This window comes from Zymoseptoria tritici, chromosome 12 (assembly GCF_000219625.1).
Source record: "Zymoseptoria tritici IPO323 chromosome 12, whole genome shotgun sequence".
Classification (NCBI taxonomy): domain Eukaryota; kingdom Fungi; phylum Ascomycota; class Dothideomycetes; order Mycosphaerellales; family Mycosphaerellaceae; genus Zymoseptoria; species Zymoseptoria tritici.
The window spans coordinates 320,403-335,911 of NC_018207.1; the positions used below are offsets into that span (position 1 = coordinate 320,403).

Here is a 15,509-nt window from a genome sequence, read left to right on the forward strand (position 1 = left end):
GTGGTGAAAACGACATCGACGTGCCCATAGCGCGAAGTCTCACCTCGGCGGAGGCTCTGAGTACACCCGCCTGAGACACCAATACCCGGCAGTACGCCCTGGCCAGAGCCGCTGCTCTTGAGGGCTGTGTAGCCAAGGCGTCACCGTACTACGATCGCGGCGATGAGAATGGACAGATCCTCCCGATCGGCGATGGCTATGGAACGAACGCGGTCCTCCGAGAAGGCAATGACGCTCCGGCTTGTTTGCTTTCCAGAGCTGTGCCATTCCGGACAAACATCGAGCCGGCATTCATTGCGATCATCGTCCGTGCCGGCGAAGGCCACCGAGAAGCTGGACATCAGCAAGAGTTGGACGACACTTCGGAAGCCGGAGGTGCGACAGACCGTGCTGGACCTCTGGCAGGCAAGGTAGCTCCGCAGGTCCAGCAGCAGCTATTGTCTCCCATCGAAGGGGCCATTTCGACCTTGTGGTCATCCCCGGACACAGTCGGTTCCTCGGACCTTGGGTCGTATCATGGCAATGTGACCGTAGTCAGGCGATAGGCGGATCTTCCACCGGCCGAAGCTTCATGGCAGCGGCACATTTTCTCTTCGACCGATCCGGCGTGTCTACCAAGGAACGATAGTGATTCATGCCTACCCTTTCAAGGCCCCTTGACCGGCTCAACATCTCTGTCGCTGCCAACTGTGCAGTCCATCAAGCAAACAACCTGGATATGTACGGCTTCCGGAAGCATTCGCTCCGCTTTGTGACCAAAAATCAGCAAGGACGAGACAGACAAACTAGAGAAAGCCTGCCTGGCTCACAAGCCTTTCTGATCCCGATAGTCGCTGCGTCTGCGAAGCTTCAGCGGCCGGCTATTCATTGCGGGACATCTCGCTGGAGCCGATCAAACCCCAGCTGCTGTCGGACGTATCGGAAGGGTCTGGTCCTCGTCTCCAGCTTACAAGTGGTTGGGATGTATATTCTTCCGAGGGTCTTGATGGGCCCGGAGATCATTAGGAATCGTGGTCTGACCATATATGTGACGATGAATGGAGAACCGTCGACGAAACTGTTGTTGAATCGATCCTTGAGAGATGCGTGGCCAGGACATTATGTCGTTGAAAAGTCCCGGTCTGGCTCTTGTAGCAGTACCAATTCTCGGCCTGCACTATTCATGGAGTTGACTAGTCCGGATAAGCTCACGGAGTGTACGATCAGCCATCGAAACATCGCTGGGATCCGATCACAGGACTGCAAGTAGCAGCGTGGAAAATCGTTTCGGCATCCCGATTCCGGCTCTGGAAATGATGGTGATTCTTCTTCGGCCATGATCAAGGAGATGGATGGTGGACGGGCTCGTAAGGTTTGCGATCGCCCATGGAACCGATTTGTCTTGCAAACCTTCTCTGCACCCCCCCTCTGCTAAATCAATGGCTTGAGGTGGCACTACCATTGATCTATTTGTCCCTGCCATGGCAGATGTTGGCACCCTTGCTCCTGGACGTTGCGACAGCAAAGACCATCGAGCTTCCCCGGATCGAACTTTGCTGGACAGATATGAAGAGGAGAGCAACCCGAGAGCCGTCACAGTCTTGGACCCGCTGCCAAGTTCCACGCCATCACCGCCGATATACCACTCGGGCTTGTCGTCGCCTGGAGCTTGAATAGCAAGAAACAACATCAGCCGGGACCATTCGGAATCATGGGCCACAGCCGTTGAGCTGGTCATTGCCAAAGGTGATGCAGCCTCCCAAAATTCAAGCTCAAGTTGTTTTTAAAGGGGCACAGGGCAATGCTCTGCTGAATTTGATGTTCAAAGCCATCGTTGTCCAATCTGTACGGCTTGCTGGACTTGCAGCGCTCTCGGAAGGCCTCACATCTCGCAAGCTCCGCGGCTCGTTCGTGTCCCATGTTGCGGTCGCCGGGCTCCTCGTACATTGTCATCCGGCTCATTCGTAGCGGCCTTACGACGCATGCACCTCGGAGGCTTTGTTCATTGACTGCAGACTCTCGATCTGCAGGCGTGGTCGTCCAAGATCTTCATCATGAACGCTGTCATCTGCAGGAATGCTATGGTGCTGCCCAGCTACTCAAGTGTGTCCGTCGTCATTATGTCCACCTTCACCGACCGCATATCATATGCTCTTTCTGACGGCCTGCGTGTCCATCGAGGAGGTCCACAAGGCTGCCGATCCATTCTGCGTACACCGGCACGGAACCTCTGACCTGAGTGCGTCTTTCGTGATAGGCGATGAGTTCTCGACGCGCAGGGGATGTGAGCTGGGATTCGCGCAGCGTATCTTGCGTGGCCGATGCTCGCAGTATTGCACGGCGGGAAACCTTGGACAGTCAGTGCGGCCAGTGCATTCGGCTGGAGGTCTTCGATGCTCAAGTCGCAGCCGAAGTGAGTCGGTAACGGTGACGACGGCAATCGCTGCTGTTTCGTGGCGTACGTTGCGACTGGCAATGTATCGCATGACGCCGCGAGAGCTCGCTTTGAGCCATCACTGTGAGTGTCGCGCCGATGCTCCACCTTCGCGGCATGCTGAGTCGATGCTCTTCGATGTCCATACTCTGTGCTGCGACGGGTGCGGCACCAGGGTCGTCCTGAGGGTGACACTGCACTGCGAAGATGCTTTGATGCCGAAAGTGTCAGTCTTCAAACAGTATGTGTTGGGGAATGCAGATCCATGCGCTGGATGGCCCGGCGCCTTTCGATATCCGTGTGTCAGGATGTCCATGACAAGATGCTCATCATACTCGATTGGCCTGAAGTGGAGGCATGTCTGAGCATTGGCAAATGCCTTGCCCGTGAAGGCGCACCGTCCAGGAGAACCCAGAGGAACATGGCCGTGACTTGTGTTCATGCATCGTCGAGGTGCGTGTGTGTATGGACAAAGGCTCGCAGCCAGCATGCTCTCAGTACAAGCCGGGCCCACTGTCCGCCTCCAAGGAGACCGCCGCTGCTTTGTCTATATAATGATCAAAGAAAGCTGCACCTCCATGCTGCGGCAAATCAAAAAACAAGGTGCGTGAATATGTTGGACGTTGGGCGAGCAGCGGCAGTAGCAGGTTGGCGGAGTGGCAGAGCGATGTAGGCTTCGGCCTCGATTCACCTTGAGTGATCTTCTTTTTTGCCCTCGAGGGCTCCGATTCGAACCACGATGTTGGGATATCCTTTTTGCTCCAGGACAACGTCAGGAGAGAGGAGAACATGCGTCTGATGCTATTTTGTCGCTTCGAATGATCGTGAAACGATCATGAAGAGGAATCACGATCAGGAGAGCATTCAGGGACGTTCAGCGGTGGTGGCCAATGGACCGTCGTGCTACGAGCGGACAGCTCTCCAAAAATCGCTGGTGCGTCGATGTGCTGCATCCCTTGAACTGTGACATTCTGCCGCCTTGGATCGAGGGACGCAAAAGAGATTTACTGCTTTCCACGACACCTGCGATGAAGCCAGGCTCTGCGTGCACTCAGCAACAGAAGATCAGAACACCCAGGTGGAACCGCTGACAGGACACGAGAACTACCTCGAACGGTGTCCATGGTTGTAGGAAGGAGCACCACAACCTCGTAACGATTCTTCGACCAGTATGCGCAGGGCTCTCCTTTTCGCCAGCTGCCTTGCCCGGAAACGTTCGCCAGCAAGCCCAAAATTCGAGTCAGGCGGAGAAACGCAGCTACCAGCAGCCTAGCACCGCTTACAGCTCGGCGAGAATGTGAGCATTCAAGACTTTGACATGGCACTTTCTGTAGCCATCATGCGCTGCGAGACCCGCCGGTGCGCAGCGGAGGCAGAGTACAACGAGCAGCGGCGACAGCAGCAACGTGCTGATCAGGCGCCCATGCGGCGCTGCATTGTGCAACATCATCGACTCGAACTTCATCATGCCTCTCATCGTCACCCAGTCCGCTTTCGCCGCCCAGCAGCAAGTCTGTCGCAAGCAAAACCTAAGCCACGGCCGAACCACAAATGCGTTCAGACACCGAGATCTTCTTTCTCCACTCCTGCTGTAGGTTCACCGGCGCGGGACGGCGACATTCCAGCATAGTTCCAGCCCAGGAGGTCCACCAAAAAAGAACCTCCGTCTCTGGCAACATCGCTTTGCCAACTCCGAAAGACGCATGAACCGAGATGGTCGTACGAGACACGGAAAAAGGACATCCAGCACTGTGGCATATCGGATACGAGGATTCCGGGGAAGGACATCGCCGGCATGACATCTTTGAGGTTCAAACGGCAGCCAGACAGGTCTGCGAAACATGTTCGAGAGTTCGTTCCGCTCCGGGAGTATTCCGGCGACCGGCCTAAGGTATTGCTGGCCCATGAACTGGATAGCAAGTGAACATTGGGCATCCGCTATATTGCTCCAATGCTGCTCTTCAGCTGAAAGATGCGTCTCCCGACGTTGACGAATCCAACTCTTTGGGTCCACCTTGCGGCGCCTACGCATACACAGGCTCAGGGCTAGATCCAGTCCACTTGTGTGCATGGATCCATGATGACCGGTACATTCGGCATCCTCATTCAGGGCTTCAGGCTGATGACCGCCGTTCGGTTCATCATCAGCCCGACGATATCATATCAGAAGTTCGACGCTTCTGTAGGACAGACGCATACTGCCATTCGACGTCGAATCTTCCTTCCTCCACCTCCCTCCCCTTGTTCTCTCCCAAATTGCCCGACGAGTGTAACTGACATATTCCAAGGCAGAATCAGGCCACGTTGGCATTCAAGAATCCACGGCAAAGCACCCCCTCTCTTCTCTGCAACATTTCCTCCATTGATGGTGCCGGAATTGGCTGGGAAGCAGACGTCTACACCCAATGTAGGTCTCTTTGACGAAGGCTATCAAGGACGAGAATGTGGGAGGACTGGAACGAGGTAAAAAGACAGAGGTGTGAAAGAAGTGAGGTTCGTCGGCTCGCCGCAGAACCTGGAATCCTTTCACACCATCTGCTTAGTCATTCACTTCGGAGTGGAATCCTTGTGCTCAACGACACCTCCAGCTTCTTTCGACTCCGGTCGTCTTTACATGCTCTACATCATTAATTCCGTTAATTCCACGGCGTTGTGAGAAAGATGAGGGTACGTCTAGTCTCGTCGTGGGACAAGCTCGCCAATTCAAACTCGAAACCCGATGCAAAGCGTGACGTTGCGAACAGCGGTAGAACAGAAAGTCGTTCACTGGCAAGAATACATTTGATTCTGCCTCATTGTAGTTAAGGGACCCGATCTGTATACGGGACACATTGATAAAAAGTTCCACTCCCCAAGAAAGTAAATATTATCATTCCATCATTTTGCATTGAACTCATTGCAAATCTTACACCTCCCAAGAGTCTAGATGTAGACCATCTAGAAGGCAGCGCCGAAGCTGACGATCGAGGCCTTGCTGGCGGCGCCGGTGTAGGTTTCTGGCGTAGCTGGGGAGGTCGGCTTCGCGTAGCCGGTGCCGTTGGTTGGCTTTGCTGGGTATGCAGCTGGCTTGGCGAGAGAGGCAGCGCCTGGGGATGCTGGGTTCTGAATCTGGCCGTCACTTTGGGACCTTTAGCATCTCGTCGGGTCGATGTATGAAGCGGATGTAGTGTACTTGATTTGTTGGATCGGCGAGGCTTCGCCGGGCTTGGCTGGGTTTTGGATCTGGCCGTCGCTTTGGGGATATCAGCATTTGGTCGGATCGGACAAGATGCTGCGATCGAGACTCACCCAATTTGCTGGATCGCATCGGCTGGCTTGGTCTCAGCTGGAGCAGCTGGGGCCGCGGGGTGAGTGTAGACGGCCGGGGAAGGGCAGGCAGTCTTGACGGGTGCCACAGTGATGGTCACGGTTGTGTACACGGCAATAGTGGTCGGGACGGGCTTTGGACGGCTTGTTGGCGACGAGAGACAGCGGCAAGCGCCGCGACGGCAAAGGGGAGAATGGCAGCGACCTTCATGTTGCTCGTAGTAACGAAAGACTATGGTGAGAGGGAAAAGTGTGAAAAGGACGGTTGACCTACGAGTTCCATTGCGGGAAGTGTTCCTCTAGTTGTCTCCTCGTGCCGGCACAACATTGCGTCTTTCTGCTCGATCGAGTATTCCATCATGTCAACCAACTGCTTACCCAACTCCAACATGATCCTGCTGCGAATGAATTGATATTGCAGCCAAGACCGGGCGTCGACAACTAGTGAAGTCAAAACGGCGTGTCTCCCCATAAAAGTGCGGGGTTGTAATTTGCGGAGAGACCGCCACATCTAGGGGCACGGGAAACCACATGGCAATGGGAACGATGATTGGCGCGCGCGGCAGGTAGTCCTCCGCGGAAATGATTCTTCTTGATGTCGCGATTTCGAGAGATCGATTTCTGGTTGACATACCAGCGGATCGACTTCTTGTACCGCGGCAAGGATGAGTGGCCTGATGTGGCATGCCGACGCTCGACTTGGCAATATCTGATGAAGCTGGGAGCGCGTCTTCTTGCGTCAGGTACGAGGAATTTGCGCGATGATGGCATAGAAGACCGCAGAATTGTGGCTTGGGACGCGATGTCGGTTGTCTGTGAGGTGATGAAAAGGAAGAGGAGGAGAGTGAGCCTGGAAGATGAGGTGGTCAAGCCCGTGACTAAGCATATGTGCCTCAGGCAAAATACCGTAACCTCTTGCCATCTTTCCTCGCGGCGGTGAGCTTGTTCTCTTGATGATCTGCATAACGACGGTCTCCACATGCACCAGGTCCATTTACGACACTCGTGTCGACAGCATTGCGAGATCCAGATCTGGCATCCGCGAGACTGCTCTGCTATGCTCTGGCCGTATTCGAGCAATGTCTGGCCTGGAGACAGCAGCCAGAGAATGAATCTATACGACAGTCCAGCAGCCAAGAGGCGCGAGAAGCGCAGCCAATGGCTTCGACATTGGTACATCGTGACCTGACCACGTCACCTATAATATGAAGATACGTTCGGTCGCTGCACGATGGGAATGCTTTTATGCGACGTGGCAGGCTCCTCGCCGGACCAGCTTGATGGGAGCCGACTATGACTCGGGAGAAGCGTGGGTATAAGTACCGTTGAGAGCGCAGAGAGCTGGCCCACGACCTTGTCGACACACGTTGGCTTTTGACCGCCAGGCCCTTCTGATTCCACCTCTTCATGGCTCACTCATCAGTACTAAACCTCACCGCGTTCGGCCTGCTACTCTGCAGATGTCTAACTCTCGCTTCAGCACTCCCCGAAGATTGTGCTTCGACCTACCAACATACCGAGCCATATCAACGTCTCTACCAAAACCTGGACGCCCTCAACGGCTCCAACTTTCCCGATCCTTGCATTATCGAAGTCGACAACAAGAACTACCTCTTCAGCACCAATGACAAACTATCTCCCACCCCGCTCCGCGTGCCCATGACCAGCAGTCCGGACTTCAACGATCCGTCAAGCTGGTCCGAGAGAACGGATGCCTTTCCCGAGACCAACGTGCCAGCTTTCGGCAGCAATGGCTGGGCATCACCTGGATCAATATGGGCACCAAGTGTCCTCCAAATGGACAACGACTTTATCATGTACTATGCCGCAGCTCTGCAAAGCAACCCTCCCAGCTCCAACATCCACTGCATCGGCGTCGCCCGCAGTCCGAACGTCACAGGTCCCTACAACGATACTTCCCTCGAGCCGTGGATCTGTCCCGAGTCGCAAGGTGGTGCGGTCGATGTTGCCGGCTTCCTCGATCCATGTTCAGGCAACCGCTACATCGTGTACAAAGTCGATGGACCCATGATCAACAATGGAGGGCACTGCGCCTCCAACGCCACACGTCCGATCTTGTTCCCTCTCGCACAGCAGAATACCTCCCTCATGCTGCAGCAGACTGGAAGCGACGGACATACGCTCATTGGCCCGGCGGTGCAGTTATGGGACCAGATGGGAGAGGACGACAGGTGGCAAGTGGAAGGACCGAGTATTCGCTACTCGGAGGATGGGACGCATTTTCTGTTCTTCAGTAGCGGATGCTATAACGACAATAGCTATACTGTGAGCTATGTGACCAGTGTGGATGGCATCGCAGGACCGTATGGAGACAGGCAGATTTTGTTGCGAACTTGCGAACTGGAGATTTTGGACTGTATGGGCCGGGTGGAGTGGATATTGCGGTGGATGGTAAGAAGATGGTGTACCATTCGTTGAAGGTGAATGGTACGGTGCAGTATGGGAGGAATCTGAATACGGGGATCGTGGAGTTGGAAGGGAGGAGGGCGAGGTTGATTTTCTGATCTCCGTGCCGTCAAGTTCGGTCGCTTTTGTGGGTGCCCCGGAACTCATTGATAAGCAGAAACGGTCAATCAGAGGACCTGCGCGATACCAGTGCCTGGTGAGAAGTGCTGGAGCATGATGCCTAGGATATACAGAAGTACCAGGGTGGCTCTTATCAGCACGTTCTCTGTTGGCTTAGTCATCGAGTTGGCTCCGGCTCCTATTCCACTTGCAGCTCTCCGCCAATCTCTCCCTTGGACTCAACTGAAGTCCATTTCACCCACGCCATCGAACCGCAGGAAACAGAGCAATCATGACGCCGACTTCGTCGTGGAGCCCAGCGTAATGCACTTCCCAGGCAGCAGTTCTGGGCAATGCTTGGAACGGAGTCTCTCGGGTTGCACAAGCGGCGCATGAGCAAGGGTATGTCGGCGAAGCTCTCCACTTGCGGAACTCTTGTCTGTTAATCTGGCGGTCTTCTTCCCTCAACAAAGACCTATCACACTATACCTGACCGTCAATATGCAATCACTCCGCTGTACCGCCCATGCAGCGGGCAGCCTGCCAGCTACCACAATCGCTTCGTCCACGTTCCGCAGCTTTACCGCTTCTTGCAACCGCACAAACTACCAGAAGAAAGGGTCAAGAACTGGAAAGCTGCAAAAGATTCCAACTAAACCAGCAGCTACGGACGCCGAGGTGCTAAAGGACATCCGCTGCCCGATCAACACCAAAAGTCTGGAATACCTGAGGTACCCGACCTTTATCAAAAAGCTCCAGAGAGAGAATCCTGGAGCCGTGCTCACCGAAGAGCAAGCCGGCAGAGCGCTGGCAACGTTCATTACCAGAGGGATGCCCAAAAGTGACGAACTCTTCGTGCTGTCCATTCTTCAAGGCAAGAAGAAGACGGGACCGAGCAGAAACGAGGAGTTCCGGCATGTCAAGAGGCTGCAAGTGGAGGCTGAGAAATATTGGGCTCAACGCGGTGAAAAAGATGAAGGGCAGAGTGACGATCAGTGACTATTCGTTTCCGTCTGCACTGAACCCAAGACGATGTGCACCTGTCCAGGCAGCGCTGGGATCACGACCCCACAGTACAGCAGCTCTGAGCATGCTCGGAATGGAGCTGCCAGGTCACACAAGCGGCGTAGCGGCCAAATCAGCAAGGGCGTGTTCACCAAGGTCTCCACTCGCCCACCTTCATATAGCAGCCCCCCATTTAGTGAAGTCCAGTCCCTTCTTCCTCGGGATTCTTTTCTTACCATACCACCGCCCAGGTCCGTGACCGCCAACATGCAATCACTCCGCTACGCCGTCCATGCCACAGGCCGTCCTTCAGCTGTCCCGGTTCCCTCATGCCGCAGCTTCGCTTTGTCGTCTGCTTACGGACTACCCCAGAAGCCGCGGGCGAAACGCGGAGTATCAAAGACACCGGCGACCAAAACAGAGAATGCAGACCTCATGAGAGGCATACACTGCCCGGAGATTCCCGGAAAAGGCCTGGAGTACGTGACATTCTCCACCTTCATGAAGAAGCTCCAGAAGGACCATCCCGGTGTCAACTTCACAAAAGAACAAGTCGACCTGTTGTTGGCGAAATTCGTGACCAAAGCCGTACCTGCGGCTTTCGCTGGCCATGTTCAGTCTGTGTTACAGGGCAAAAAACCGCGGAAGAATCCAGGTCGCAAGAGCGAAATGCAACATGTCCCAAGATTGCAAGCGGAGTCTGAAAGATACTGGAACCAGCGCGACAAGGACGATCGAGGGCGGAGTGACCATCAGTGACGGTGGGAACTCGCTCTGCAGTCCTGAAAGATGCAAAGCAAAGCAAGGACAGTCACAAGCAGGCCTCTTATGCGGACCGAGAGCATTCGCGAACATTAAATTCCCTCGATCTCACACAGCTTCACGCCCTCCACGATTTTTGGTACCCTCGAGAAGCTGGTGGAGAAGCATGAAAGAAAACCCAAAAGCCCAACAAAGCCCGTGCGGCAAACGCTGGGATGAGATGCCATCTTCGCCGCCCATTCTGCAGGCGTCCTGAATACTTTGGCTTCGTCACCAAGCTCCAAGAGATGGATTCCGCGGTCGACAGCACGGCACACCAAGATGGTCTGAGAGTATCATCGGTCCTGAAGATCATTCTGCCCAGCTCCTCGACTCACTGACTTGATACGACTGGGTCACATCTTGGAGGCACTACGAATGGCCAGCATACCGCAACTAGAATCTGAAGCCCACTGGCTATGAGGCGACCAGACTGGAACGGATGATAGTGGACACTACACGCATGTTCCGAGGCAGCAACTCTGGGCATGCTCGGAATGGAGGCCGCACTCGGAAAGGTTGCGCAACCGGTGAAGCGGTCAAGCAAGGATATCATAGCTCGTGCTCCACTTTTCTGCATGTCCACGAAACGACTACTTATTTCAACCACGTCTTCGGCTCAGCTTTCACACCAAACGATCTCAAGGTCGTCAAGATGCAGTCCTTCCGCCGCGCCATCTATGCTGCAAACGGCTCCCTGGCCATACCAACCTCCGCAGTCCGCGACTTTGCTTCCTCGCCTGCGTTCAGACTACCCGAAAAGCCAAGAGCACGAAGCGGAGAACAGCAGACGACGTCCTTGGCCGCTCCTCCAACACCTCAAGTCCGGGTACCAACTCTTGGCTCGTCGGCACTGGAGCAACTCAAATACTCAATTTACATGGACAAACTTCGGAAACTGGATCCCGAAGTTACATTCTCGAAGGAAACGGCCTACACCGCGCTCTGGAAAAGTGTTTCAATGACTATGCCCAGAGCCTTGTGGCAATCGGTAAGCGCGATGGTGCTTTGTCTTAAGTCGTCGTCGTATCGGACGCCTCGGGCTGTTTCCGTCGGGAAGTCAGTCAAGAGACTGCAAGAGGACTCGGAGCTGTACTGGGCGGCCCATGGTGCTTATAGGATCTGGCAGGGCACTTGCATGCATGACTGGTCGATCTCGAACTTCCATTTCTACGAAACCTTGCCTGAGGCGTCGGCTGCAATGTCACGTTGCCAAATTGGGGACTTCCGGACTCATGACTTGCTACCCATCCGGCACTTCGCCTGTCCCGATCTTGCATTCGATGCATCATACTCTCGTTCCAGAGGCACAAACTGATGAGTTTTTTCGCTTTCAAGGAAGGCTACCGACCACGACCGACTTCGTCCTGATGAAAAGCGGGACATCGAAGCAGAAAAGTGATCCGCACGTCCGGACGATTGCTCAGATAACGAATGGGGGATTTACACGCCAGTAGCGTACAACCTACCAGGAGGTTCAAAGGCCGCGGGGCGTCGAGTCAAACAAGCGATCAGAGACAGCTGCCGATCAGGACGAGAAGCTATAAGATTTTCAGCACGCAAAGCCCTTTTGCGACTGGAGTCCATGGATGCGACCTACTTCGGCCTTGGACAAATCGAGGAGCGACTGCAACCGCAAGACTCAAGCGCAAGGAAGCTCTGCTTCGGATGATTGTTCAAGGGCGCCTTATACAATCATCGGGGAGTGCTCTCTCAGTTGAATTACGGCCAGCAAACTTCTGCCGACTTCCCCTCAATACAGGCAAGCAACACATCGATCAGGCGTTCTGCAGATATTAATCAAAGTGATCGTTGGGCAGAGTGTTTCGGATTGCTGGTTGTGCGGATTGCAATGTCGATCTGCTCGATTCGGAGAGGTAGTTCTGCAGGCGCCTGAAAGGTTGTATGGAGATGCTTTCTGGTTTTTATCCTCGTACGGATCGTGTGAAATGAATTGCTGTGTCGGTAGAAAATCGAGGACAATGGAGATTAAGGCACGGCATAATTCTCGAGGCTTTGAGAGATCATCGGCCGTGGTCTCCACGTGTTACACCCATCCATCTTTCGTCTTTCTCTCAGCCGAGAGTACCGCATACCTTCCGACTCCGTCCATGGATCGACACCACACACTACCCTCACACCGAGGCAAGCCGCAAAGCACATGGCAACTGCCCAAGACGCCGATCGACATCGTTCCCAACCCTTGCACACACGACATCCCCATACACTGCAACCTCCGACATGAAGTCGAACCTAACTCCACAAACCGGCGCCACGCGCTAGAATGGCTCCAGCTCAAGCCAATCAGCCGTGGGCCAAGATCGCCCAAATAGGAAGGAGCTTTGCAAAAAGTCTTGGTACCTACCACTTCTGCGACAGCATGCTTGGCGCACGAGACCCCTATCACTTGGCTGCATATCGCAATACTGTTTCTATTCTCCGCAGACCTGCGTCGGGCTTTTCTCACCACTCCATTGGTATTCGGCCATCGTGTCGTCCAGAGCCAAGAACAGAAGATGGCGGAGTAGGCAGTAGCTCACGAGCTACTCATGCTGTCACTTGCCTATTGCATCAAGCTCGCGATTACTGACAGCTTTGAGATGGCGGAATGTCGAGAGAGAAGTATGCCTATATCTGCAGGCCGTCCACGCAGCAGTGGAGAAGGTCGACTCGCTCCATTCTCCCTACATTCTATCTCTGTGCATTTCTTAGCCCATCATGCGTGGCAGTCAACTTGCCTCCTGGGCAGCTCTCATCACTGCGGCATATGCCCATCCTCATCACGACGCAGTTCGCCATTCTTCAAATCCTCTTCAAGCACGACAGCTAGCCAGTGGCGACGCTCTGGAGAACTTTCGTCCTCGCCAACGCTCTGCATACGTCGAGGCCGCTGCGTTAGAGGGCGACGTCGAAGCCGCAGCATCATCCGAGGAGTCAGATGAGGCACGCGGACTGCCTCGCTACGTTCGAGCAGCTACTCGCTTCGTTGAGAGGACATTCCCGGATGCTGAGTTCCGTGAAGTTGGCGACCACTATGTCAGTGGTAGCGGTATCGGGCATGTCTACTTCAAGCAGACGATCTTTGGATACGACATTGACGATGCCGACTTCAACGTCAACGTATGTCTTGACCTATCGGAGCAGTTTCAATGTGGCTGACATCTCTCCAGGTCAACGAGGACGGCAGCATCTTCTCCTACGGCAATTCTTTCTACACGGGAGTTCTGCCATCATCCGCTCCCGCGGTCCCGCAACTCCTGGAGCCCACCGAGGTTGTCTCCAGTGTAGCCCGTACTCTGGCTCTTCCCATCGACCCTGCTCAAGCCGAGATCGTGGAAGAGGAGACCGCCGCCTTCAGAGTGGAGGGCCTGTCGAATGTCGAGTCCGCACCGAAAGGTCAGCTCGTCTACTACCGCAACGGCGACAATGAACTTGTGCCAGCATGGCGCTTGGAGACGGACGTCACCGACAATTGGTTGACCACTTACCAACAAGCCGATGGATCGAACCAGATCCTGGCCGTGACTGACTACGTCTCTGATGCATCCTATGAAGTCTTGTAAGCGAGCAGTTCTTGAACACTCCTCCACAGTCATACTGACATATGAACGCAGTCCATGGCCAATCAACGACCCAGTCGGCAACAAACAGAAGGTCGAGCGCAATCCCGAAGACAAACAGTCCAGCCCCCGCGGCTGGCACGACGACGGCGTGCGAAAAACTACAACGACCGCCGGCAACAACGGCATCGCCCAGTCCAACACCGACGGCGACGCAGTGTACCTCACCGAGCCTCGCCCGCAGAGCGCCTCGCTCGACTTCCGCGCTCCCTTCGACCCAGCCCTCGAGCCCGCCGAGTACATCAACGCTTCCGTCATCCAACTCTTCTACACCTCCAACAGATACCACGACCTCCTCTACACCCTCGGCTTCAACGAAGAAGCCGGCAACTTCCAAACCTCCAACTTCGGCCGCGGCGGTCAGGGCGGCGACTCCGTCATTCTCAATACCCAAGACGGCAGCGGACTCAACAACGCCAACTTCGCCACCCCTCCTGATGGCGCTCAAGGTCGCATGCGCATGTACGTCTTCAACCAGTCCACTCCCAACCGCGACTCCTCCTTCGAAGCCGGCATCGTCATCCACGAGTACACCCACGGTCTCTCCAACCGACTCACCGGCGGCCCGCTCAACTCCCGCTGCTTATCCGTGCTCGAATCCGGGGGTATGGGCGAAGGCTGGTCCGACTTCTTCGCCACATCCATCCGCGTCAAAAACTCCGACAAGAGGACCGTCGACTACCCGATCGGCGACTATGCGTTCAACGACCCCAAAGGGATCCGGGCGTACGTCTACTCCACCAGCTTGACGACCAATCCGTACACCTACTCCTCTCTCAACACCCTCACTCGCGTCCACCAGTTCGGAACGGTGTGGTGTTCGACGCTGTATGAAGTGCTGTGGAATCTCATCGATAGCCGTGGTAACACGCCCAAGCAGACGCCGACTCTGACTGGAAGAGGCATCCCGACTGATGGGAAGTACTTGGCGATGAAGTTGGTGCAGGATGGGATGGCGTTGCAGCCTTGCAATCCGACGTTCTTGCAGGCGAGAGATGCTATTTTGGACGCGGAGAGGGCGTTGACGAAGGGGAAGTATAGGTGTGAGTTGTGGAAGGGTTTCGCGAAGAGAGGGTTGGGTGAGGATGCGAAGAGAGTGGGGAGTGTGTATACTGATGGGTTTAAGGTTCCGAGGGGTTGTTAGAGGGAGGCGGTGCTGAGTCTGTGTATTGAGCGTGAAGATGTCTCGCAAAAGCTTGACGCCATGATCAAGTGCCTTGCATTCACTCCATGATAGCGCTTGCCTCTCCTGCGTGTCGTGCATGCTTCAGATCCTTCATGGTCGAGAAACAGTCAGCCATTGCCATCCTGTGCTCCCGAGTAGGAGTATACAATCACACTTGCAGTGGCACATCAGTGACGAGCCGCTGACGTTGTTGTTGTTGTTATCGTTGTTGTTGGAGAGAACTGGACTGCTGCCGGTCCTCAACCGGCCTCCTTGATGACTATTGTGGGATTGACAAGGCGCTGGCGGTGCGAAGCCGCTGGTGGATGGCAGAGGTGATCAAGAGCGCGGTGCTGGTATATCGTCAACGAAGCGAGGACGACGCGACGGTGTGGTGTGATCGACGGCATCGCTGTACGGAGGTGGTGGGGTTTGGCTTTGCTGCCTGTGCGTTGGTGGCGTGTAGAAGACGTCTTGGGAAGATATCACAGTGACACAACCTTGGAGGCCTGCGTACTTGATGTTAAGCCTGCGTACTTGATTTAAGACTCTTCTCTCCCATAGCGAACACCACCGTTCCTGTAATTGATCAGTGTGTCGAGCTCATATGTCTCAACTGAGCAGCATAGTCCATCGAACTGCGATGAGAGCAGTATTCGAGCGACAGTCCTTT

General features: G+C 54.8%; 3 protein-coding genes across 3 annotated transcripts; 2 read left to right on the forward strand and 1 right to left on the reverse strand.

The window, feature by feature from the left end:
- Positions 1-5,350: 5,350 nt before the first annotated feature.
- Positions 5,351-6,898, reverse strand: MYCGRDRAFT_96946 (uncharacterized protein; the record flags this gene model as incomplete). The annotated part of the gene is made up of 6 exons (XM_003848155.1): positions 5,351-5,531; positions 5,702-5,924; positions 6,098-6,117; positions 6,354-6,569; positions 6,626-6,668; positions 6,718-6,898. 6 exons carry the CDS (start codon positions 6,896-6,898, stop codon positions 5,351-5,353), a joined length of 864 nt encoding a protein of 287 aa, XP_003848203.1.
- A 228-nt stretch (positions 6,899-7,126) lies between these two features.
- MYCGRDRAFT_96947 (uncharacterized protein) lies at positions 7,127-10,009 on the forward strand (the record flags this gene model as incomplete). Its single annotated transcript, XM_003847832.1, has 4 exons — positions 7,127-8,131; positions 8,587-8,647; positions 8,778-9,240; positions 9,502-10,009. The coding sequence occupies 4 exons, from the start codon at positions 7,127-7,129 to the stop codon at positions 10,007-10,009; spliced, it is 2,037 nt and encodes a 678-aa protein (XP_003847880.1).
- A 2,741-nt stretch (positions 10,010-12,750) lies between these two features.
- On the forward strand, positions 12,751-15,236 carry MEP (metalloprotease/fungalysin metallopeptidase; the record flags this gene model as incomplete). The annotated part of the gene is made up of 4 exons (XM_003847833.1): positions 12,751-13,171; positions 13,222-13,610; positions 13,666-14,774; positions 15,136-15,236. 4 exons carry the CDS (start codon positions 12,770-12,772, stop codon positions 15,234-15,236), a joined length of 2,001 nt encoding a protein of 666 aa, XP_003847881.1.
- Between the last annotated feature and the right edge of the window lie 273 nt (positions 15,237-15,509).